Below are 25,413 nucleotides of genomic sequence, written 5' to 3'. Positions count from 1 at the left end.
GGTTTGGGTTGAGGGCCCAGTAGCACACCCGTCCTTTAAAGCTTGAAAATTTGAGATCCATGGGCGCCTGGGTGGCTCAGTCGGTTAACCGTCCGACTTTGACTTTGGCTCAGGTCAGGATCTCACACTTGGTGAGTTCGAGCCCCGCATCGGGCTCTGTTGCTGACAACTCGGAGCCTGGAGCCTGCTTCGGATTCTGTGACTCCCTCTCTCTCTGTCCCTCCCCCCCCCTCTCAAAATAAATAAGTAAACTTTTAAGAAAAAAGGTTAGGGGCACCTGGGTGGCTCAGTCAGTTAAGCATCCAACTCTTGGTTTCAGCTCAGGTCATGATCTCCTGGTTCACGAGTTCTAGCCCCGCGTCGGGCTCTGTGCTGACAGTGCAGAGCATGCTTGGGATTCTTTGTGTGTTCCTCTCTCTGCCCCTCCCCTGCTCACTCTATCTCTCTCTCAAGATAAGTTTTTTTAAAAAAAGGTAAAGAAGGGACTGATTTCAGAGAGATTCAGGAGATGTAGTTAATCCTGAATGTGAAAGGTGAGGGAGGGGAAGACACATGATTTCAGAGGTTCTAGGGAAGGTGGGAGAAACAGGAGGATGATTGGGAGACTGCACAAGGTCACGAGAGTACTTTGGTAGGAGTTTTTTGAAACGCCGGTGGGACCTTTAGAAATGTCTACCAGGAGATGGAAAACACGTCTCAGGAGCTGAGGAGAGAAGCCAGGGCTGGAGATAAAGATTTTAAACTCTGAAAGCAAGAATTGGATCTTGGAGTTCTGTTTCAGCTCAGCATGTTAGGAAGCGCCCTACACACACCCAGCAACTACAGTCTAATCCACCCGAAAGTTCACACGTGATGAGCTAGGTGCTCCCGTATCCCCAGTGTTTAGGACCCACTTAAGGACGTAACTTGAGCCAAGCAGAGGGGACAGTCGGATAGAACCAGTCTCCAGTGTGCTGGTGGAGGCAGTAACCCTGCTGTTCGTCTTTGCCTTGTCCTCCGATCCCTGCCCGGTCCTCCAGCTGCCACCCCGTGGCTGCGGCCCTCGCCCTACCACAGTGCCTGTTTCTACTGGCTACTCAGATGGGGGAAGACGTCTTCTGGTTCTCCTAGGTCCACAGTACTTTCCAGTTTAAGAAATGCACAGAAATGGGAGGGGGGAACGCCTAGGTGGCTCATGGGGTTAAGCGGCCGGCTCTTGATTTCACCCCAGATCATGATCTCACGGTTCATGAGTTCGAGCCCCGCATCGGGTGCAGAGCTTGCTTGGGATTCTCTCTCTCGCCCCCATTCTCTGCCCTCCTGCATTCTCTCTCTCTCTCTCTCGCTCTGTCTCATAATAATAAATAAATAAGGAAACCTAAAAAAAAATGCACAAAAATGTTTTTGAGAGCAGAGCCTCTTGACCTGTTGAAACTAGCTAGATTTTTTTTTTCAGTGTCATTTAGGAGGTGGGCAATTGGAGATGCTATGTTGATATGGAGGTTTTTTTATCCCATTAACAAACTACAATGATTCATTTGGCTACTAATGGTGCATAAGTTTTAAATTTTTTTAACCAAGATTAACCAGATTTATGAGTCACTAAAGTAAAAGTAGTAACATAAACACTTTCATCTAATGAGTATTGTACACTTGAGCTGTATTTTGTTTAAATTCTTTTTAAAATTTCCAGTAGGTGTTAATTAGTTTATGTATTATTTATTTATTTATTTATTTATTTACATTTATTCATTTTTGAGAGACAGAGAGCACAAGCAGGGGAGGGGCAGAGAGAGGGAGACACAGAATCCAAAGAAGCAGGCTCCAGGCTCCGAGCTGTCAGCACAGAGTCCAATGCAGGGCTCAAACTCACAAACTGCAAGATCACGGCCTGAGCCGAAGTCGGATGCTTAACCGACTGAGCCACCCAGACACCCCCTAGTTTATGTGTTTTCTACATGTCTGTTTATTTTGAGAGAGAGAGAGAGAGAGAGCGCGCGTGCCCTCCCAAGTGAGCGGGGGAGGGGCAGAGAGGGGGGAGACAGGGTCCCAAGTAGGCTCCCCGCTCTCAGCGCAGAGCCCGAAATGGGGCTCGAACCCACAAATCCTGAGATGATGACCTGAGCTGAAAGCAGGAGTGGGTCACCCAGGTGCCCCCATTAGTTTATGTTTTAGAGACCATGTCCCCCACCATTTGCATGAAAGGAAGAACCACAGTAGCATGTTGATTATAACTGGCCCCAGACCTGTGCCTCCTGGAGTCCCTGCCTTTGGTCAGCAGCACGATGGTCTTCCACACTGAAGCAAAATCGCCAACCCATCATCAAGTCCTATCCATCGAATCCATCAGAAACCACCCCCTGCTCCGTCCCCTCCGCCACTGTCTCGTCTGGCTTGGACGATTGTGGCAGCGCTTTCCTTCCGGTCCTTCTCCAGATAGCAGCTGGGCTTTGAAAGCATAACTCAGCTTTTATGACGCTCCCACAGGAAACCCAGTTTAATGGCTTCCCATTGCTCTTAGAATAAAACCAAACTTGACTTACAAAGTCAAGGGGCGCCTGGATGGCCCAGGCGGTTAAGCATCTGACTCTTGATTTCAGATCGAGTCATGATGTTCTGGTTCGTGGGCTCCATGCTGACAGTGCTGAGCCTGCTTGAGATTCTCTCTCCTTCTCTTTCGGCCTCTCCCCCCCCCCCCCCCCTCAAATAAAATTTAAAAAAACAAAACAAAATGGAAAGTCAAGCCAAAGTGGTTTACAAGGCCTTTCGTGATCTGGCTCTTAATTTTTAATTTTTCCCTCTAACCTCATCTCAGGCCCCACCTCTTTCCTCACTGTGCCTCAACCCTACCGGCCTCTATTCTTTCCTTAAACATGCTCAGCGCCTTGCTGCCTCGGAGCCTCCGTGCTTGACCCTCTGCACTGCCGTCCTGGCCCTTCCCACAGCTGGCTTGTGCTCAGCCTGTCAAAGCCCAGTGTCACTGCCTCCTGGACGCCTTCCCGGACCACCTCGTCTAAACTGCTTCCTTGCATTATCATCCTTCTTGCATAACCGGCACTTCCTTGCTAATTTCTTTATTTTTTTTTTTAATGTTTATTTATTTTTGAGACAGAGGGAGACAGAGTGCGAGTGGGGGAGGGGCAGAGAGAGAGGGAGACACAGAATCCGAAGCAGGCTCCAGGCTCTGAGCTCTCAGCACAGAGCGTGATGCGGGGCTCGAACCCACGAACCCTGAGATCATGACCTGAGCCTAAGTCGGATGCTTAACTGACTGAGCCACCCAGGCGCCCCATCTAATTTCTTTATTAGTATGTATTCTGTCATTCTCACTAAAATCTAAGCTCCATGAAGATAGCAGCCCTGACTGTGTTGTTCAAACTACCCTAAGCCCAAAGCATTAAAACAGTGCCTGGTGAATATTGGTACTTAAGAATCAGATTCTTTCTGGGGGCACCTGGGTGGCTCAGTGGGTTAAGCATCTGTCTTTGGCTCAGGTCATGATCTCACAGTTCGTGAGTTCAAGCCCCACGATCAGGCTCTCTGCTGTCAGCATGGAGCCTGCTTCGGATCCTCTGTCTCCCTCTCTCTGCCTCTCCCCTGCTCGCTCTCTTGATCTCATGGTTCATGGGTTCAAGCCCCGCATCGGGCTCTGTGCTGACAGCTCAGAGCCTGGGGCCTGCTTCAGGTTCTGTGTCTCCTTCTCTCTCTGCCCCTCCCCCACTCACACTCTGCCTCTCTCTCTCTCTCTCTCAAAAATAAATATTTAAAAAAATGTTTTTAAATATAAAAGACTAAATTCCTTACTGGGAATTCAAATAGTATTTTTTTTTTTTTCCTGAAGGGGCTGTAAGGAATTCTATGACAATGAACAGGTCTGCATTTTAAGGAGTTGTTTCGTTTGTTTTTAGCTTTTAAGGACACATGCTATACTTCACTTTAAAAAAAAATTTTTTTTTAACATTTATTTATTTTTGAGAGACAGCATGAGTGGGTGGGGGAGGAGCAGAGAGAGAGGGGGACACAGAATCTGAAGCAGGCTCCAGGTTCTGAGCTGTCAGCACAGAGCCCAACGTGGGGTTTGAACTCACAAACGGTGAGATCATGACATGAGCTGAAGTTAGATGCTTAACTGACTGAGCCACCCAGGCCCCCACTTCAGTATTTTTTCAAGGTAGAGCACCGGTTCCTTTTTAAAAGATTATTAAATTCCGATTATATGGTAATCTGTACCAGTATGAAGCCTTTTATGCTTTCCCTCTCTGTAAGACTCCCTATTGACCCGTATGAATTTTTTTTAAGTTTATTTATTTTGAGAGAGAGACAGAGCACCAGTGGGGGAGGGGCAGAGAGAGAGAGAGAGAGAGAGAGAGAATCCCAAGCAGGCTCTGCACTGTCAGCATGGAGCCTGACACAAGGCTCGATCTCGCGAAACGTGAGATCACGAACCCGAGCCGAAATCAAGACTCCGATGCTCAACCGACTGAGCCACCCAGACGCCCCAAGCTGTATGAATTTTTATCCTGTGTACGCTCCCATATAACTATCACTTAAATCAAGATACAGAAAATGTTCCGTGCCCTGGCAGACTCCCTCCCAGCGAATAACCCTCTATCATTACCACCACCGTTGCCAGATAACCACTATTTTAACCTCTATCGCCATGGACCAGTTATATTTATTTTTCAGCTTCCCACATAGGGAATCACAGAGTCTTCCCCCTCGTTTATAACTTCTTTCATGCGACATTATGTCTGTGAGACTTTGTCAGACTGACAATTCATTCTTTTTCATTGCTGTGTGGTATTCTCTGCTATCACAGTATCTTTCTCCTATTGTAAATATCACCATAGATCTTTCTCCTATTGATGGGCATTTGGGGTTTGTTTGTTTGTTTGTTTTCCAGTTTGGGGCTTTTATGAGTAACGTTGCTTGAACATTCTGGTACGTGCCTTTTTGTAGACGTAAGTACTCCTCCTTCTTGGGTATATACCCAAGAACGGCATTGCTGGGCCATGTGTGTGCCCGTACTCCGCTTTAGTAAGTGCTCCCAAAGGTTTTCACAGGGACAGCATCAGTCTGTACTCCCACCAGCGGTATGTGAGTGTTTCAGTGGCTCCACATCCCCCCTCGACCCTTGATGGAAACAGTCCATTTAATTTCAGCCATCTGGCGGCATTGGGGTGGAATCCCCCTGCGGTTTGCATTTGTCTTTCTCTGATGAGTCATGAGTAATGGCTTTGAGCACTTGTTAATATGCTAATTGTCCATTCACATATCCTCTTGATGAAGTGGTTTCTCAAGTCACCTGCCTGTTTTTATTTTATTCTTAATTTGAATTAAAATTAATTTAATTAGAGTGAGAGAGGCCGACAGTGAGCAGGGGAGGGGCAGAGAGAGAGAAGGAGGGAGAGATCCCAAGCAGGCTCCGCACTGCCAGTGTGGAGCCCAAGGCAGGGCTCGAACTCACGAACAGCGAGATCGTGACCTGAGCCGAAACCAAGACTTGGTGGCTTAACCAGCTGAGCCACCCATGCGCCCCTCTTCTTTTTTTTAAACTGGATTGTCAATAAATAAATACACTGGGCTGTCAGTTTTATTGACTTGGAAGGAATTTTTAACATATTCTGAGTACAAGTCCTCTGGCCTATATCTTCAGTGCGTATCGATGTATATCCATTGCAAGTATCTTCCTAATTCTGAAGCATGACTTTTTACTCTTTTGTTTAATTTTTTTTTTTTACATTTTTATTTATTTTTGAGAGACAGAGAGAGACAGAGCACAAGTAGGGGAGGGGCAGAAAGAGAATGAGAATCTGAAACAGGCTCCAGGCTCTGAGCTGTCAGCACAGAGCCCGATGTGGGGCTCAAACTCACAAACTGTGAGATCCTGACCTGAGCCGAAGTTGGATGTTTAACCAACTGAGCCACCCAGGCACCCCCTTTTTACTCTTTTAATATTTCCTTGAGAAATCTTCACCCACCCCTGGGTTATGAAGAACTCCTCTTATGTTTTATTCTATTGTAGAAGCTTTATTGCTTTGACTTTCCTGTTTAGGTCCACAAGGCATCCTAAAATAATATTACATATAGTGTGAGTTAGAGGTCAAGGGTTTGGGTTTTTTTGGGTTTGGGGGGGGGTTTTTGGTTGATTTTTTAAACGTATGACCCTCTAAAACGACCTGCCCCATTTATAGGAAAGACCATATTTTCTGTTCCATTGATCTTAATTACTGTAGTTTTTTTTTTTTTTTTTTTTTTAACATTTATTTATTTTTGAGACAGAGAGAGACAGAGCATGAACGGGGGAGGGGCAGAGAGAGAGTGAGACACAGAATCGGAAGCAGGCTCCAGGCTCTGGGCCATCAGCCCAGAGCCCGACGCGGGGCTCGAACTCATGGACCATGAGATCGTGACCTGAGCTGAAGTCGGACGCTCAACCGACTGAGCCACCCAGGCGCCCCATTAATTACTGTAGTTTTATAATAAGCCTTGATACCTGGAGAGTGAAGTCCTTCAGGTTCCTTGTCATTCTTTAAGCCTGCTTTGGGGGCACCTGGGTGGCTCAGCGGGTTAAGCAGGTAAGCACCCGACTCTTGATTTTGGCCCCTGTCATGTTGGGGTCCGTGCTGACAATATGCAGCCTGCTTGGGATTCTCTCTCCCTCTCCCTCTCTCTCTGCCCCTCCCCCACTCACAGGTGTGTGCACTTGTTCTTGCTCTCTCTCAAAAAAAAAAGGGGGGGTAGTAGCTCAATCGGTTGAGCGTCCGACTTCGGCTCAGGTCAAGATCTTGCAGTCTGTGAGTTTGAGCCCCGCGTTGGGCTCTGTGCTGACAGCTCGAAGCCTGGAGCCTGCTTTGGATTCTGTGTCCCCCTCTCTCTCTGCCCCTCCCCCACTCATGCTCAGCCTCTCTCTGTCTCAGAAATAAATAAACATTAAAAAAAAATTTAAAAAAAAAAGACTGCTCTGATGATTCCGGGTCCCTTGCGTTACCAAATACTTTTCAGAATCAGATGATCAATTCCCATGAAACAAACAAACAAAAAAATCCACTGGGAATTTGATTAGGATTGCATTGACTCTCTGTATCATTACTGGGGAAAGAATTGGAATATTAACAATATTGAGCTTCACAAGCCATTGACATAGTTTATCCCTCCATTTATTTCATTTTTAAATACTATCAGCAGTGTTTTATAATTTTCAGTGTAGAGGTTTGACACATCTTCTTTAGATTGTACCTGGGCATTTTATTGTAAATGGCACCAGCTCTTTTAAGTAATATGGAAATATGTCTATCCAAACTATAGGTGTATATGTCTATCCAAATTACAGCTATAGAGAGAGGATGCTTAGCAGTGACGAGCTGGCCTGCTCAGATTTTAGGGAAAATTGCCTTCAGAGACTTTAATTATAAAGTGACAGAAAAGTGAAAAGTCACCTTAGAGCGCCTCCCAACCTTAGACCTGAAAGGATGAATATATTAATATCTCTGAAGTGCGAATGTGTCAAGGAGAATCACAGAGGTAAAAATTCACCGCCCATCCAAAAGTCCTGGCAAGTGCACCTGGTCGGGAAGAACCAGAGCACGTAACAGGTCTGGCGGGGGTGGACAGACCACACTAGCTGAGGCCAATGCCTCGTCCTGGTTTTGCGTTCACCAAGCAGTTGTGACCGTCTGGCTACTCAGAAAATCTGCTTCCAGGAAGAGAATGCCTTGGCAGAATGGGTGTGAGCACCTTCCCACCCAACAACTATGGTGTCCTGCCGTGGGGCGCCTGGGTGGCTCAGTCAGTTAAGTGTCTGACTTTGGCTCAGGTCGTGATCTCCCAGTTCATGAGTTCGAGCCCCGTGCCGGGCTCTGTGCTGACAGCTCAGAGCCCGGAGCCTGCTTCAGATTCTGTGTCTCCTCCTCTCTCTGCCCTTCCCCTGCTCATGCTCTGTCTCCCAATAATAAGAAAACGTTAAAAAAAAAAAAATTTTTTTTTAAAGAAAACAACTATGGTGTCCCGTTGTAAGTAAGTCGGTACCCTGACCTCTCTTGTCTCCTAGGAGACTTAAGGTAAGTCAGCGTCTCAGGGTCCTACCTATCCTGAGGGCGTGGCTGAGGGCTGGACTCCATGGTGAATTCACCAAAATCGGTGCCATTAGTGAAGCCTCGTAGTGACCCCCAGAGTTACTTGAGTAAACCCATCACAGCCGTATGGAAATGTATATTATGGACTTCCGCAAAGGACTGGAGACTGGAATCGGTTATACATAAAAAAATCACAATAGCTGTAACAAAATTTCAGCTGCAAAGCTTTCATTCACTCATATTTATTACACGTCTACCATGAAGCTATGTACTTTCTTCATCTCTGAAGACCCAGGAAAAAACCGAAACCCCCACCTCTGCGGAGCTTACATTTTAGTGGGGGAGAGAGACGAGAAACAGAACGTCAACATAAGCAGAGAACGAGAACGGAGTGGGGCGCCGTGGACAAGACGGGCCGAGGAGGCCCCTCCAGGGACCTATTGGATCCAAGCCAAGGACAAAGTGACAGTGAGCCACAGGGAGACGTGTGGGCCGAGGATTCCAGGCGACGGCCCCACAGCAGACCGTACTTGGCAGTGAAGAGTGAAGTGAGGGGGCAGTGAGGGCACGAGTCAGGCTGTGTCGGGCCTCCTAGGCAAGGTCGGGACTTCGCCTCCCCCCCGCCCGATGTGGGATTGCCAGGCCCCGGAGGGCTTGGAGCGGATCGGACTTCTGTTTGAACAGGATCCCCCTGCCGGTACGTGGAGAGCAGTCACAGGAAGTAGCAGCCCGGTCATGGGTGACAGCAGCCAGCCAGGTGGGAGATGAAGGTGTCTGGGGCAGGACATGTGGGTGTCTGGGGCAGGAGGGGTGAGGAGCAGGGGACTTGGAACATGTGGCAGAAGCCGGGCCCATAGGATGCGCTGGTGAACTGACTGTAGATAAGAGTTGCAGGTGACACCAGGCTTTGGAAGGATGGAATTGGGGGTCCCTGAGATGGTGGGCAGGGGGCGGGGAGCAGTGGTGGGGAGGAGGGGGCAGAGCGATAGGAATTGGACTGGCCCTGCTTTAGACACTCGGGTGGAAGGAAGAGGGGGTTTCAGGGAGGAAATGATAAGATGCTCGCAGAGGTCAAGTAAGATGAGGACCCAGATCTGGCCAAGGGATTTAGAAATGTGGAGGTCACTGTAACCTTGACCTAAAGGGGAGCAGGATCTTGGGACCCTGGCTGGAGGGGGACACCAAAGTCTAGGAAGGCTTTGCATTTTAATCAGCTTCTGTCCTGTGTGGGGTTTTTTAATGCTTATTTATTTATTAGAGAGAGAGAGCGCGTGTATGCACATGAGTGGGGGAGGGGCAGAGAGAGAGAGGGAGAGGGAGAATCCCAAGCGGGCTCCACGCTGTCGGCGCAGAGCCCAACGTGGGGTTCGAACCCACGAACAGTACCCCTGTCCTGTTTTGTTTGGAAGCGTGGGAGCTAGTACGTTAAGTTCAAAGCTAAGAGTGATGATCCAGAAAGGAGGGGAGAGTCAGGCTGTGGGAGAGAAGAGACCACCCTAGGAACAGAATCTGATGACGTGAGCAGGGATGCACCCAGGGAGTCAGGAGTTGGTCTCGGATGGGAGCACGGAAGCAAAACAGCCAGTTTGCAGTAGGGAGAAGAGAACAGCCCTTTTGATTGCTTGGGTTTTCTCAGCGAACTAAGAAGCAAGGTCCCGAAATGTAACCATCGTGGGAAGGCACAAAAAGGTGACTAGGATTAAGGCTCTAGGATTAAGGTAACTGTCACGAGGGCTCATGACTTGCAACTTGAAGTATAAGGGTCAAAAATAGTGCAGTGAAGCAAAAGAAAAATATAGGTAAATTGGATGTCATCAAAATGGCGAGCTTTTTTGGCACGAAAGGGCACCATCAAGAGAGTGAAAACACCAGCCACGGGGGCACCTGGGTGGCTCAGTCGGTTGAGCATCCGACTTCAGCTCAGGTCATGATCTCACAGTCTGAGTTCGAGCCCCGCGTCGGGCTCTGTGCTGACAGCTCAGAGCCTGGAGCCTGCTTCAGATTCTGTGTCTGCCTCTGCCCCTCCCCTGCTCATGCTCTGTCTCTCTCTGTCTCAAAAATAAATAAAAACATTTAAAAAAATAAAAAAAAAAAAGAAAGAAAACACCAGCCACAGAATAGGGGAAATATTTGCAAATCCTCTATCTGATAAGGGTCTTACATCCAGAATATAGAGAGGACTCTTACAATTCAATGGCAAAAAGACAGTCAACCCAAGTACGAAGGGAGCAAGCCCCCCACCAAAACTGACAACGGTTGTTCAGGCAAGAACTTGTACACAAATGTTCACAGCAGCACTATTCACAATTACCTGAAAGGTGGAGACAACCCAAATTGTCCATCAGCGAATGAACGATTAGACCGGTGGCGTGTCCGTACGTGGGAATGGTATTCAGCCACAAAAAGGAACCCGTGCCACGACGTGAGCTTCGAACACATGCCAGTGAGAGAAGACACAAAAGGCCACACGCCGTAGGATTCCGTTTACATAAAATATCCAGAAGAAACCAATCCAGAGAGACAGAAAGTGGATTGGTGGCCGCCAGGAGCTGGGTTGAAGGGCTAGTACAGGGTACAGGAGTTCCATTTGGGGCGATGGAAAGGTTCTGAGGCCGGGTAGTGGTGACGAGTATCCAACATCGGCTGGAACAGACTAACCCCATCTGGGGCAAATGTGCCCTGACGACAGCTCGGTGACCCGAAGCTTTCACGAGCACAGCCCTCCCCTCACATTCTCTCCTTTTGTTCAACCACACCCTTAAATGCACCCTCGGGGCATAACCGTTCTTGATCTGTCCCCAAAATCGGACTATTACACACACTTATTTTTAACCATTCTCCCACTGGGTGGACTCCCAGCCCCTAGGGCTATACAGGCGGGCGGCCCAGCGACAGCGAAGCTTCTCGTACTCCCGCTTTTATGTAATTTGGCCTTAATAAAAGTACCTGGGGAATCGTCTATTGGGAAATTGCCCTCGACAGGCCCCCTGGGAAAAGAACCATCGGGGAGAGGAAGAAGGTTCCGCGAGGAAATCGAGGAAATCGTGCGGCCCTACATTTAGCCCTTGCCGCCCCCTATAAAGACTCCTCTACCCAGAGGAAGGATAGCCTCATACATTTCCCAGCCAAGGAAGGAACAAATGGATTTGAAAGCCCCACTCCGGGTATCTATGGGCACAAGTTACCCCAACCCCTAGGCCCACTTGGCCCCCCGGAGGCATTCCAGATGATGACTGAACCTAGGGCTAAAGTACAGAATGGTTCATTCGTTCCTAGGTGCATTGTCTCTCTGAGAATGTGTAAGGCGTGGGTTCCTAAGGCCCTCTTGGCCCCCTCCTGGCACCTCGGACCGAGGCAAACAGTTGTTCCTCAAACCACAAACGGTTCAGGGAAACAACTAAGAGGTCATGTCCCTGTAACTGTTCCGCCTGAGGGGTTGAGAGATAGATGACCTTTCATGAAAGCAGCAGAGCAAATGCTTCATAGATGATAAACGTAGATACATCATGAAAATAATGTCAGAAATTAATCAATCAGCCACGGGCAGGAGGGAACGTTGTGAAAGAATAACCATGTTATTCCTTAAAGGGTGATTACACGTAGGAACATTTTTAGAATCAGGTAATGCCAGAAAACATAGATGACGCTACAAGGAAATTGCGAACAAACATAATGCCACGTTTGCCACAATAAAGCGGCCAGTTCCACGCACTGCCGTGGTCTGTGTCCGTTTTTATTTTTGTTTTATTTTTTTTTTTTTCACTTTTTTGCCGACGCCCGTTCATCCTTGGGGAACCCCTGGACCTGCTGGAGCTGGAGTCTGGCAAGACCCTTAATAAGCCATTTCTTATCAAGCTCGATTTGTCAGCCTTTTTCTTCCGTCTTACTGCCCCTTTGGGCTTCGGAGGTCGTTTTGCACACACCTCCCTTTCATGGAACAGACATAGTGAATGTGCTTAGTGCCACTGAACTGTATGCTTTAAAGTTTATTTATTTATCTTTGAGAGGGGTGGGGAGAGGCAGAGGGAGAGAATCCCAACAGGCGCCACACTCTCAGCGCAAAGCCTGAGGACGGGGCTTGATCTCACGACCGAGAGATCCCGACCCAAGCCGAAATCAAGAGTCGGGAGGCTTAACCAACTGAGCCACTCAGGCGCCCCCGAATTGTACACTTTTAAGTGGTCACGATGGTATATTTTATGTTGTATTTTACCTCAATAAAAAAAAAGTGCAGTTATATTCAGACTACATTATATATGTAGATCTATTTCAGTTTCTTTCTTTTCAGAGAGAGAGAGAGAGAGGGAGAGAATGAGCGGGGGAGGAGCACAGAGAGAACGGGGGACAGAAGATCTGAAGAGGGCTCTGTGTTGACAGCATGGAACCAAATGCAGGAAGGACTCAAACCACGAACCGTGAGATCATGACCCGAGCCGAAGTCAGATGCTCAACCGACTGAGCCACCCAGGCACCCCCAGGTTACGTTATTTAAAGAGACGAAATATACTCCATTAAAATAAACCTAGTTGATTAGTTTAATTTTCTCATTCCGTGTCATTCTGGAAATTACAGGGCTTTTCAAGCTGGAAAAGACCATAGGGCTTGATTGCCTATGCCTGCATTGTAAAGTTTGTTGAACATACTCGGCGGCTTATAATTACCACAAATATTAGGATTATTCATTCTGTTACGGGAATTTTTCTACCAAGAGGCTTATCATTCTCTCTCTGACTCATTGCCTGGGAAACTGACCCGAACTCAGAAATTAACCCAGTGGAAACCAATCACATCTGACAAAGTGTGAGTCAACAAAGCATACCGTACATCCAAGTGTGCAGAATACCTTGACTATGAATACAATATAAAATCAGTATTTGTCCCATGAGCTATGCAGACTTTATCATTTACCTTTCAAATAAAGTTCTTTAATGATGTCACTCGTTGCCATACAGCTTTTTATAATGCTTCTACGTAATAAAGTATTTGCTTGTGGGGAAGACAAGGAACTTTCCAAAAACGAAACGCATTTTTTTTTTAAAGCAAATTTTTCAAATTACAATGTTGAACTCTAACTCCATAAAGGTATATCATACGCGATCTGTAAAGTTTCACTGTATTTCAGGATTGTTCTTGAAGAGATACTCTGCCTATAATTGAAAGAAAAAAAGACAAGTCAACAATTTGGAAGACATTGCTAGTAATGATTACAATTTAAAAATAAAAGTACAAAGGGGCGCCTGGGTGGCTCAGTCGGTTAAGCATCGACTTCGGCTCAGGTCATGATTCACGGATCGTGAGTTCGAGCCCCGCATCGGGCTCTGTGCTGACAGCTCAGAGCTCAGAGCCTGGAGCCTGCTTCGGATTCTGTGTCTCCCTCTCTCTCTGCCCTTCCCCTGCTCGCACTCCGTTTCTCTCTCTCTCTCTCTCTCTCTCTCTCTCTCAAAAATAAATAAAACATAAAAATAATAATAAAATAAATAAAAATGAAAGTACCTAAATCTTTACTCTCAAATGAGTGATAAAATCTTACTATAGGGGCTCCTGGGTGGCTCAGTCAGTTAAGTGTCTGACTCTTGGTTTTAGCTCAGATCATGATCTCACAGTTTGTGAGATCAAGCTCCATGTCGGGCTCTGTGCTGACAGTGAGGGGTCTGCTTGGGATTCTCTCCCCATCCCCTCTCTGTCCCCCCCTTGCTCTCTCTCGCTTTCTCAAAAATAAAGAAAAGGGCGCCTGGGTGGTTTAGTCAATTAAGTGTCCGACTTTGGCTCAGGTCATAATCTCACAGTTTGTGGGTTCGAGCCCCAAACCGGGCTCCGTGCTGACATTTAAAAAAATAAAAAAATAATAAACATTTTTAAAAAGCTTATAAAAAAAATCTCTTACCAGAAAATCAACGGGATCATCCGGTCGGACCTTACAACATTCATTCAGACCCTGCATAAGTGTTGGCATCACGTGGGTCATTAAATAGTTTCTCAGGGGAATCGACTGGGCCTCTAATAATTCTCTTTCTTCTCTTTTGACTTCCTCTAGTCGTTTATTCTACAAACAGAACATTGGGGGGTTGGGGTAAACAGAAAGGGGAGAGCATTTCCACCCAACTCGTCCTGGAGTACTTTAGAACACGATAGATATTGCTGTAAGTGTTCACCACGTTATCATAAAGATGGCATTTGAAACGGCAGAGAAAAGATGTAACTGGTGTTACCACAACCGCTTCGTAATCCAGAAAATAATAAACCGGATCCTTAAGCCACTTCTTAGATCAAGGTAATTCCTAGATGCCTAGATAAGCGTGGGAGGGTAGGAAGGAAGGGACGAAGGAAAGAATCACAGGAGTGCTAATAGGTCTAGAAGGTACTCGTCTGGTGGACGCCCGTTATTCCTCGCTCACCATACCGTTCCCCCCTCTCTTGGGAATAGTAATTCCAGGTTTCCTTTGAGAAACGTCCCGTCTTAGCCTGGTGGTTTCAGTGGGACTTAAGCCCATCAGTCCAGCCCGCCTCCTGGTTATGAGCCTTAATTAAGGATAAACACATCAGCAATGTGGAAGGCAGAGCAGAGACAAGGACCCCAGGTCCCTGGTGACATCATCTGAGCAGCTCTATCAAGCCTTGCCTGAAGCCAGCCCTACCCCTGGACTTTTCTGTTAGGTAAACCCATACGTTTTTTTATTTCTTTTTTTTCCATAAGTTTTTTTTTTGTTTTTTTTTTTTTTTTTAGTTTCTAAGCCATTTTCAGTTTGCTTTTCTGTCACTTGCAAGATAAAGAGTCCTAACTGATATTATTTGTTCATCAAAAAGAGTCTTTCCCAGCAAGACAGCAAATCCAGAAACCAACACGGGAAAAAGATTGATGGATTTGACTACATGCAAACATAAAACTTCCTTATGTCCAGAAGAAACACCATACAGGCTGTCAAAAGATAAATGATGAGCAAAACTATTTGCAACGGAGCATAAAAAGCTAGGCTATCACGGGGGGAGCCTGGGGGGCTCAGTCAGTTAAGCGTCCAACTCTTGATTTCGGCTCAGGCCACGATCTCACAGTCCGTGGGATCGAGCCTCGAGTCAGGCTCTGTGCTGACAGCGTGGAGCCTGCTTGGGCGTCTCTGTCTCCTCCTCTCTGCCCTTCCCTGGCTCACGCATGCACACTCACACATACACACGCATGTCTCTCAAAACAAACCTAAAAAAAAAAAAAAAAAGGTAGGCTATCGTGAGATGCATGGAATTTGCCAGGCATTGGCCGTGTTCTTCTACATAAACGGACTCTTTCGTCACCCCCGCGGCTGTATGAAGCCGGCACTGTCCTCACCCCCGTCTTACAGATGGAGACACTGAGGCACAGAGTGGCTTGTGCAGAGTCACATAGGTACCAGGAGAAGGAGCGGAATGTGGGCTCTCGCAGCACACAGCTCGGGACACACACCGTTGTCTCCCGGGGCCGTTCCTGCTCCCATCACACTGCCTTCTCGCCGGCTGTCGTTGCAAAACACTCAGAAAGGGACACACAGCCCCAACGTGGGCAGAGAAGACACGCGACTTCCGAGAGACCGATGCCAGCTGCCTCGGAAAAGCTGGTAAAGCTCTGATCACAGAAATGGACGTGAGAGCCGGGAGCCGGGGGCTTTGTTTATCAGATTGATACTTTGGGAGCAAAATTGAGAAAGCAGAGCTGGAAGAGGTGTAGGAAAGCAGGCTGGTAGACAACGTGTGCCCTGCTTTACCCTTGCTGGAAGGTAGTTTAGAAGTATCAACAATTGGACCAGGTATAGTCTCGCCTACCAAAATTCGGGCGTTCAAGCTGAGGAGATAATCAGGCACCCAAGCACGTGTCCATAAGGACATCCTTCCTCCCACTGCCCCTTCCTTCCACAAATATTTGTTGAGTGTCTGCTATGGAAATAGAGTAGCGAACAACATAGACCAAAATCCTCATCCTCACGTAATTTTAATTCTACGCAGGGAGAAGACCATAAACAAGATAAATGTGTAAAATATATAGTCCATTAGAATACGTGCAAAGAAGGAAGTTAAAAGGTATAAAAGGGAAGGGGGGGGAGCGCCTGGCTGGTTCAGTCCGTGGAGCGTGAGACTCTTGATCTCGGGGTTGTGAGTTCGAGCCCCACATTGGGTGTAGAGGTTACTGAAAAAGAAAGTCTTTAAAAGCAAAAGTGTAAGAGGGGATATGACATGTGTGGGGAGTGGCAGGGTTGAAATTTTATTTTATTTTGTTTTGTTTTTAATGTGTATTTATTTTTGAGAGAGAGAGAGAGAGCACAAGTGGGGGAGAGGCAGAGAGAGAGGGAGACGCAGGGTTGAAATTTTATTTTATTTTGTTTTTTTTTAACGTGTATTTATTTTTGAAAGAGAGAGAGAGAGAGAGCACAAGTGGGGGACGGGCAGAGGGAGAGGGAGACACAGAATCCCAAGCAGGTTCCGGGCTCCGAGCCGTCCGCACAGAGCCCGACCACGCGGGGCTCGAACTCACGGACCGTGAGATCACGAGCCGAGCCGAAGTCGGACGCTTAACCGACTGAGCCGCCCAGGCGCCCCAGGGGGTTGACACTTCAGCTATGGTGCCCAGGAAAGTCCTCAGGGGAAAGATGACTTTTAGGAAAGACTCCAAGCAAGTGAGGAGGTTATTGACTCGGATGATGCGTTGTTTGTTGTTTTAATATTTATTTATTTGGGGGAGAGCGCAAGTGGGGAGGGGCAGAGAGAGGGGGGCAGAGGCCCCGAAGCAGGCTCTGCGCGGACAGGCTGGCAGCGGCAAGCCGGTGTCGGGGCTCGAACTCCCGAACCTCAAGCTGAAGTCAGACGTTCTACTGACTGAGCCGCCCAGACGCCTGATGATGCGTTGCTTAAACACATCGGGGAATAGCAGATGTGTCCGAGCAGAGTGCGAGCGTGTGCGCGAGGGAGAGTGTGTGCGTGTGTGTGTGAATGTGTGTGAGTGTGAGGGAGTGTGAGTGCGTGTGTGTGGATGAGGGTGTGTGCGCATGAGCGAGTAAGGGCAAGTGTGTGCGTCAGTGTGTGAATGTGTGTGAGGGTGAGGGTGTGACGGAGTGTGAGTGTGAGTATGCGTGAGTGTGAGGGTGTGTGTGCGTGAGTGGGTGTGTGCGCATGAGCGTGTAGGGGCAAGTGTGTGTGTCAGTATGTGAGGGTGAGGGTGTGAGTGTGTGACGAAGTGTGAGAGTGTGAGTATGTATGAGTGTGAGGGTGTGTGCTCATAAGCGTGTAGGGTCAAGTGTGTGCGTCAGTGTGTGAGGGTGAGGGTGTGCATGAGTATGTGAGGGAGTGCGAGTGTGCGTGAGTGTGAAGGTGTGAGTGGGTGTGTGTGCGTGAGTGTGCGAATGTGACGGTGAGTGCGCACGTGAGTGTGTGAGGGCAAGTGTGCGCATGTGTACGTGAGTGTGAATGCATGTGAGGGTGTATGGGAGTGTGTGAGGGAGTGTGAGAGGGAGTGTGAGTGAGTGGGGGTGTGAGTGTGTGCATGAGTGTGTGCATGTGACGGTGAGCGCGCACGTGTGTGAGGGCAAGTGTGCGCATGTGTACGTGAGTGTGAATGCGTGTGAGGGTGTATGGGAGTGTGAGAGGGAGTGTAAGTGAGTGGGGGTGTGTGTGCGTGAGTGTGAATGTGACAGTGCGCACGTGTGTGAGGGCAAGTGTGCGCATGTGTACGTGAGTGTGTGAATGCATGCGAGGGTTATGTGAGTGTGAGAGGGAGTGTGAGTGAGTGGGGGTGTGAGGGTGTGTGTGAGCGTGTGCGCGAGGGAGTGTGCGTGTGTGTGAATGTGTGTGTGTCGGGGAGTGTGAGTGTGAGCATGTGTGTGGATGAGGGTGTGTGCGCGTGAGCGTGTAAGGGCAAGTGTGTGCGTCAGTGTGTGAATGAGGGTGAGGGTGTAAGTGTGTGACGGAGTGTGAGAGTGTGAGTATGCGTGAGTGTGAGGGGGTGTGTGCGTGTGTAGGTGTGTGCGCATGAGCGTGTAGGGGCAAGTGTGTGCGTCAGTGTGTGAGGGTGAGGGTGTGCATGAGTGTGTGAGGGAGTGCGAGTGTGCGTGAGTGTGAAGGTGTGAGTGGGTGTAAGTGTGTGCGTGAGTGTGGGAGTGTGTGAATGTGACGGTGAGCGCACACGTGTGAGGGCAAGTGTGCGCATGTGTACATGAGTGTGAATGCGTGTGAGGGTGTATGGGAGTGTGAGTGAGTGGGGGTGTGAGTGTGTGCGTGAGTGTGTGCATGTGACGGTGAGCGTGCACGTGTGTGAGGGCAAGTGAGCGCATGTGTACGTGAGTGTGAATGCGTGTGAGGGTGTATGGGAGTGTGAGGGAGTGTGAGAGGGAGTGTGAGTGGGGGTGTGAGTGTGTGCGTGAGTGTGTGAATGTGACAGTGCGCACGTGCGTGAGGGCAAGTGTGCGCATGTGTACGTGAGTGTTTGCATGTGAGAGTTATGTGTGAGAGGGAGTGTGAGTGGGGGTGTGAGGGTGTGTGTGTGTGAGTGTGTGGGTGTGTGCGCATGAGCGTGTAGGGGCAAGTGTGTGCGTCAGTGTGTGAGGATGAGGGTGTGCATGAGTGTGTGAGGGAGTGCGAGTGTGCGTGTGGTGTGAGTGGGTGTGTGTGCGTGAGTGCGCGAGTGTGTGCATGTGACAGTGAGCGCGCACGTGTGTGAGGGCAAGTGTGCGCATGTGTACGTGAGTGTGTGAATGCATGTGAGGGTTATGTGAGTGTGAGAGGGAGTGTGAATGAGTGGGGGTGTGAGGGTGTGTGTGAGTGTGTGAGGGTGTGTGTGAGGGCGAGTGCGTGAGGGTAAGTGTGCGCATGTGTACGTGAGTGTGTGAATGCATGTGAGGGTTATGTGTGAGAGGGAGTGTGAGTGGGGGTGTGAGGGTGTGCGTGAGTGTGTGCATGTGACGGTGAGCGCGCACGTGTGTGAGGGCAAGTGTGCGCATGTGTACGTGAGTGTGTGAATGCATGTGAGGGTTATGTGAGTGTGAGAGGGAGTGTGAGTGAGTGGGGGTGTGAGGGTGTGTGTGAGTGTGTGAGGGTGTGTGTGAGGGCGAGTGCGTGAGGGTAAGTGAGCGAGTGAGGAGCTGTGGACGGATGTGCGCGCGATTTCAGGAGGCAGAATAGGGAGGACTCGGTGATCTGGGGAGTCGGGAGGGTGAAGGAGGCCGACCAGCGGGTCACGTGGGTAAGCGGAGCGAAGGCCGATGTAATCCCAAGGCTGGCGCGTGCGTGGCTCACTGTCACACGCTGGCAGGGCTGCGTATCATCACTACTACTGGCGACGGCTGGGTTTTGTTACCGGTATTATTTACACCAAGCAAAAGACCCTGGGCACCTTCCAAAAATCGGCTCGGGCGGGTTAGCGTCCGACTTCGGCTCGGGTCACGAGCCCTCGGCTCGCGGGTTCGAGCCCCGCGTCGCGCTCTGTGCGGACGGCTTAGACCCCGCAGGCCGTTTCGGATGCCGTGTCCTCCCCCGTCTCTCTCTCTCTCTCTCTCTCTCTCTCTCCCTCGGTCCCCGCCCCACTCGCCCTCTGTCTCTGTCTGTCCCTCAAAAATAAATCAACGTTAGAAAAAACTGTTTAAACGGTCATATGACAAAACACACAAAATCCAAAAAAACCAACCGCAGAAGGTGTATTTCCATGACAATGCTCTGGGCGCAGGACTGGAGATGGCGCTGGCCTAAATGGCTGGCCGCCTCCACCCCCAGACGCGCGCACGCGCACGCACACACTCACACTCACACGTATACTCGCTAACACTCACACACCCGCTTACACACATACTTGCTCACACACACACACAGTCGCTCACAGACCCTCACACACACACCTTCACACCACCACTCACTCACACTCACACTCCCTCACCCACATTCACACACTCACGCACACACACACATACTTGCTCACACACCCACACTCACACACATACTCGCTCACACACACACACACTTTCACACACACTCGCTCACACACACTCGTTCACACTCACACGTATACACGCTCACACACATACTCGCTAACACTCACACACCCGGTTACACACATACTTGCTCACACACACACACACAGTCGCTCACATACCCTCACACACACACCCTCACACCACCACTCACACTCACACTCCCTCACCCACATTCACACACGTACACACACATACTTGCTCACACACCCACACTCACACACATACACACTCGCTCACACACACACACTCGCTCACACTCACAGACACACACTCGTTCACATACCCTCACACACCCTCACACACACTCGCCCTCACACACACCCTCATAGCCCTACTCACTCTCACACTCCCTCACGCACACCCTCACACACATTCACACGCACACACTTGCCCTTACACACTCACGCGCGCGCACTCACACGCACACGCACGCGCACGCGCACTCGCCGTCGCGCACCCGCTCGCACGCTCACGCACTCAGCCACACTCAGCCACACTCACCCACTCCTCCCAGCGTGCCATCTTCTCTGCCGTCTCCGCCGCCTCCCTGCGCTCACGTTCCGCTTGCTCCCGAGCCTCCCGGGCCAGCCGCTCCTCCGCGGCCTTCCGCTCCGCTGCCGCCTTTTCTTCGTCCGTCAGGCCGTAGTTTCGAGGCCCCCCGATCTCTTTGACCAGCTGCTTGATGGCAAGTCTGTTCCGCGGGTCCTCGAGTTTTCCCACATCTGGAGACACCGGGAGAGAGGAAGGTCGGCGCCCACTTGCGTTCCGGGGCCCGCCCGCACCGCGTTCCCGAGACGCTGTTCGGGAAAATTCCTCGTTGCCCCAAGCGTGCGATGGCGGCCGGCCTGAAGGGCCGCGCCGGGCTTTTCCTCCCCGGGCCGGCACCGGCCGGAACCGGAATGTCCCGTGTCGCTGGTAAGTAGCGGCGTGGGGTCCGGGAGCCCCGGGGGGGGGGGGGGGGGGGAAGGGGGGAGGGGCCCGCTCTGAGTTCCGACCGCCCCGAGTTTGGGGCGGGGGGAGGGGAGGACCGGACTTCTCCAGAAAGGGTTCCCCGGAAGCCTCCGGGCAGAGACCGGGACGCCGCGGGGTCCCCCCCGGAAGGCAGCCCCGCGCTTGGTTCCCTCTGTGTTCTGCTTCGGAGAACCAAGGGTTCTGGGATACAGTTTTCCATTCATAAGAAAAACGAACCATTTCAGTGAGCCCACCCGAATAGGGAGAAAAGCGCAAAGTCCAGAATGTCTGACTACTGTTAATCTCAAGACCGGAAAGAAAAAAAAGAAAAAAAAAAAAAAAAAAAGCAGCCGCAGCAGCTTTTGGTAAAAGAGGAGTTCCTCCACAAAGTCCCCGAATAGTAACGAGTTCTATACCCGTCTCTTGGGTTTGCCTGCAAGGTACCTGCGTAGGGGGGTGTGCGGCGGACGATTTGGGGCCTGAGCGCCCGCAGGCCTTCCCAGGGCTGAGGACCTTCCTCTCACCCTGGCCCCAGGCACGACCACTGCTGCGCCCCCCTCTCTGCGTTCAGGCAGTATGACCTTGACCCAGACTAGAGGCGCCGCCCTGTGCGGCACGGGGGGGAGCAGGGGAAGAACGGGGCCCAATGTATCAGTTGGCGGAAGCAAGCCCCGCCCCCCCAACACACAACAATCAAAACCAAAATAAAACCAAACTCCTGTATTCCACGTGTGGCCTGAGCGCTGACATTTAGAAGTGTTTGTCCCCGGGGCGCCCGGGAGGCTCAGTCGGTTAAGTGTCCGCTTACGGCTCGGGTTCTGATCTCAGGGTTCGTGAGTTCGAGCCCTGCGGCCCTGAAGCCCTGCTTCGGTCCTTTGGCCCCCTCTCTTTGCCCCTCCCCCCCTCAAAAATAAGTAAACATTTTTAAAAAGAATATTTCTCCCAGATTTCTCGAACAGAGTAATTGCAACTTGACGCACTTGAAAGTGCTCTGAAACACTTTTTTTAAAAAAATGCTTATTTATTTATTTTGGGGCAGAGGGGGGGCAGAGAGAGAGGGAGAGAGAGAGAAAATCCCAAGCAGGCTCCACACTATCAGCACAAGCCTGATGTGGGGCTCGAACTCACAAACTGTGAGATCATGACCTGAGCCCAAATCCAGTCGGATGCTTAACCCTCGGAGCCACCCAGGCGCCCCTGAAACACTTTTGAAGAGGCTGACTTTTGGAGACCAGTGCTGCCCAAAGCAGTACTTCTGCCCTGACCCTGGACCAGGGGAACTTGGGGGGGCGGGGGGGGGCACCTGCCCAAACCGGGACCTTGGATTTGCCCTTCCAGGGCTGTGCAGCTAGGCCCGAAAGTCTAGCTCCCAGGTAATGCGGCAATTCCCAGGCTGCAGGGCAGCCGCAGCTCACCCCCGGGGGGCGAGGGAGGAGACATTCTGGTCCAAAGAGCCAGAGAGAAAGAGACTCCAAGGGAGAAGAGGAGTCCAGAGGTGCAGAGAGAGAACGCAGGTGTCGGCCCCCTTCTGGATCCTTCTGAGGCCGGTCTGCATTCCTGACCTGGACACCCTCCCCCACACCCATCCCTAAGATCCATTCCTCCCTTTGCTTTGACGTCATCTCCTGCGGGTCAGGGTGGGGACCAGGCCAAATGTGTGGGCACAGAATGAGACAGGAACGCAGTGACCCGCTCGTCCATTCCTCCCACTCGTTTGTTTCTCAACATTTCTCCCCCCCCCCCCCCCCCCCACCCCGGGCTCTCCAGAGTTTTCTGTAAATAACTTTTCGAGCTTTACTGAAAAGATGACAATCACTGTTTAGGTTTTTGAAACGTGCCCACTGTTCCTTCCTGGTTCTCCAACCAAACAGGGTAAACTCTTTTCCACATCAGTAGGTTCAAACCCTGGGCTTTTACATGTAAAACATGTCTCCAGTATACACAGACACATCCAGGTGAGAACAAAACCCCATCACTTCCGCGGGTGCAGAACAGATTTTGCAGCTTTATAAACTGTGCTCTCTTTTCATGGCTTCACAGCACATTATTTTTTGCCTTCGTATTGGTGGTAATAACAAAATTAGTGGCCGCTTGGTGAACTTTCGGGCACACCGGGCACTTCCTGTCTCTTATCTGTCTGTGTGTAACAACTCTATGAGCCACGGATCAGCTCTCTGTTTCACAGGTGAGTAAACGGAAGCAGAGCCAGACCTGATAATCAGCTCTCCTGTCTCATGCTGACATCGTTCCTTAGCTCTATACCGCCCCGTACAGCAGGGTCCACGTGCTGTCCCATTGGGCTCCTGGGGGTGAAGAGAGGCCCTGGGAGACTGACCCACGCGGTCAGCCTGGCCACCAAGCTGCCACCAGGCTAGGGGTTTCTCACCAAACCCAGGGGCAGAAGAAATGTCAACATCCAGGCAACCAGACAGGAAGGTCAGGGGTTCAGCAAGCCAAGGGCAGTAGAAACACCTATGACAGCAGGGATTTGGAGCCAGAAACGATGATGATGATGGTGATGATGATGAGGTGGATGGCAGGTCCTAGTTAACGGCATGCCTGCGGTGCTATGGGGACAAAACGCTGCCCCAAGGAAGAAGATGGCCCAGAGCAGCCGGCAGCAAATACACATACCTTTGAAGTGTCCTTTAAATGTTTGTTTATTTATTTTGAGAGAGAGACAGAGTGTGTGCCGTGTGAAGGAGGGGAGTGGGCAGAGAGAGAGAGGGAAAGAGAGAATCCCAAGGAGGCTCCCCACTGTGAGCACAGAGCCCGACACAGGGCTCGAACTCTTGGACTGTGAGATCATGACCTGAGCTGAAAGCAAGAGTCAGATGCTTAAGTAACCGAGGCACCTGCGGTGAGAGCACAGAGCCTGCTTGGGATTCTCTCCCTCCCTCTCTGCTCCTTCCCTGCTCACGCATGCGCAAGCTCTCTCTCTCTCTCTCTCTCTCTCTCAAAGTAAATTAATAAATAAAAACATTACAAAAATGTTTTTTAGTTTTAAAAAGTGCCGATTCGGTATTCGATTTCATAATATATCCACATGTTTTCATATAACACCTCCCTCTCCTGACCAAATCCGCGAGCGTAAGACTCCCCAGGAGGATGGCCCTGTTTATCCTGTGACTTCCCGGCCCAGGGACGTAGCGGTGCTCCCCTGTCCTCCCACGGCCCCGTGAGAGACAGGCACCGGGGTTGCCCAGGGGTCCTGACCCTTGGTGGTGGTTCTCCGTGTTCCCATTCGTCTGGAGCCCACGTCATACCGATGTGGGTCGGGTGGATCTCAATTTCATCAAAGTAGTTGAAGACGGTCTCGTCTTCCGTATTGATGTTGCGGTAGCTGCCCAGAGACCGGAGGAAGTGGTCCTGGCTGTAGTGGGTCCCCGCCACGACGCTCTCGGGAAGGTTCATCACCCGCTCTTTCAGGAACTCATCTGACGCGTCCAGCGCACAAACGAATTCTGGGGAGACAAGGAGCCTCCTGAGTCAACCCAAGGACGAAAGGGCTGAGTGGAGGGCACTGGAGGCTGAGCCAACGCCTCACCGTGGTGTCCGGTGACCAGCCTGGACCGCTTGACAAGATTGGCCTTCTCGCCGCCTCTCTCGAGGACAAATAGTTACAAATCACTGGCATTTCCAGAGACCACCCTACGAGGCCCAACCAGCTGGTCTTTTGTGAGAGCTGTTATTTTCCTATTTCCCCCCCTTCTCCCTTCTTCTTTCTTTCCTTCCTTCTCCTTTTAATAAAAGCAGCCGAAATTGGAAACAGAAAATCTCTAATAATAAATAATAGCAAATCTGATAGCAAAGAGCAGCAAATCTAATCATGGACTAAAAACAAAACCGATGACTAAAAGCAGCAGAATTGGAATGAGCGCATCTCTGATGACCCTGAGACGTCGTTAGGCTCCCAGCCGCCCCCCTGCCCCCTGCCTCTTTCCCAGCAAGGGCGTCACGGGCTCCCAAAGAGGCTAAGCAGCTGACTGAAATGATGGCCAATTTAGCAAATTAATAAAAACGTGGACACCCCTTGGGATTTTATTTTTTATTTTTTAAAGTGTATTTATTTATTTTGAGAGAGAGTGAGAGCAGGGGAGGGACAGAGAGAGATTGACAGAGAGAATCTCAGGCTGACTCTACACTGTCGGTGTGGAGCTGGACCCCGGGCTCGAACTCCAGAACAGCGAGGTCGTGACCTGAGCCAAAATTAAGAGTCTCAGATGCTCAACAGACTGAGCCACCGAGACGCCCTGCTTTGGGACTTTAATTTCCCAAGGATGCAGTTCTTTTCTCAATGCGATCGGCTGGGAAACAATTGGGTCCACTACAACACGGTGCTCATCTCATGTTTGAGTTATATTAATGATGGGGAAATCATTTCGCCCCCCTGGGATTTTCTTTTAAACTATGAAAACAGCTGTTCCTCC

At 50.1% G+C, this 25,413-nt stretch overlaps 1 protein-coding gene across 1 annotated transcript in view; it reads right to left on the bottom strand.

Annotated features, from left to right (window-relative positions):
- Positions 1-12,565: 12,565 nt before the first annotated feature.
- Positions 12,566-25,413, bottom strand: part of AK7 (adenylate kinase 7) — a 74,733-nt gene continuing 61,885 nt past the window's right edge. The window contains exons 17-20 of the mRNA XM_042943225.1: positions 24,250-24,447; positions 20,534-20,754; positions 13,939-14,097; positions 12,566-13,201 (exon numbers count right to left, since the gene is read on the bottom strand). Of these exons, the coding sequence (XP_042799159.1) occupies positions 13,163-13,201; positions 13,939-14,097; positions 20,534-20,754; positions 24,250-24,447 (617 nt within the window). The 3' untranslated portion in view covers positions 12,566-13,162. The remainder of the gene's footprint in view (positions 13,202-13,938; positions 14,098-20,533; positions 20,755-24,249; positions 24,448-25,413) is intronic.

Source organism: Panthera leo, chromosome B3, assembly GCF_018350215.1.
Source record: "Panthera leo isolate Ple1 chromosome B3, P.leo_Ple1_pat1.1, whole genome shotgun sequence".
In the NCBI taxonomy this organism is placed as follows: Eukaryota; Metazoa; Chordata; class Mammalia; order Carnivora; family Felidae; genus Panthera; species Panthera leo.
Note: the sequence above shows the minus strand (reverse complement) of the source record. Positions and strands in the feature narration are given on the sequence as shown.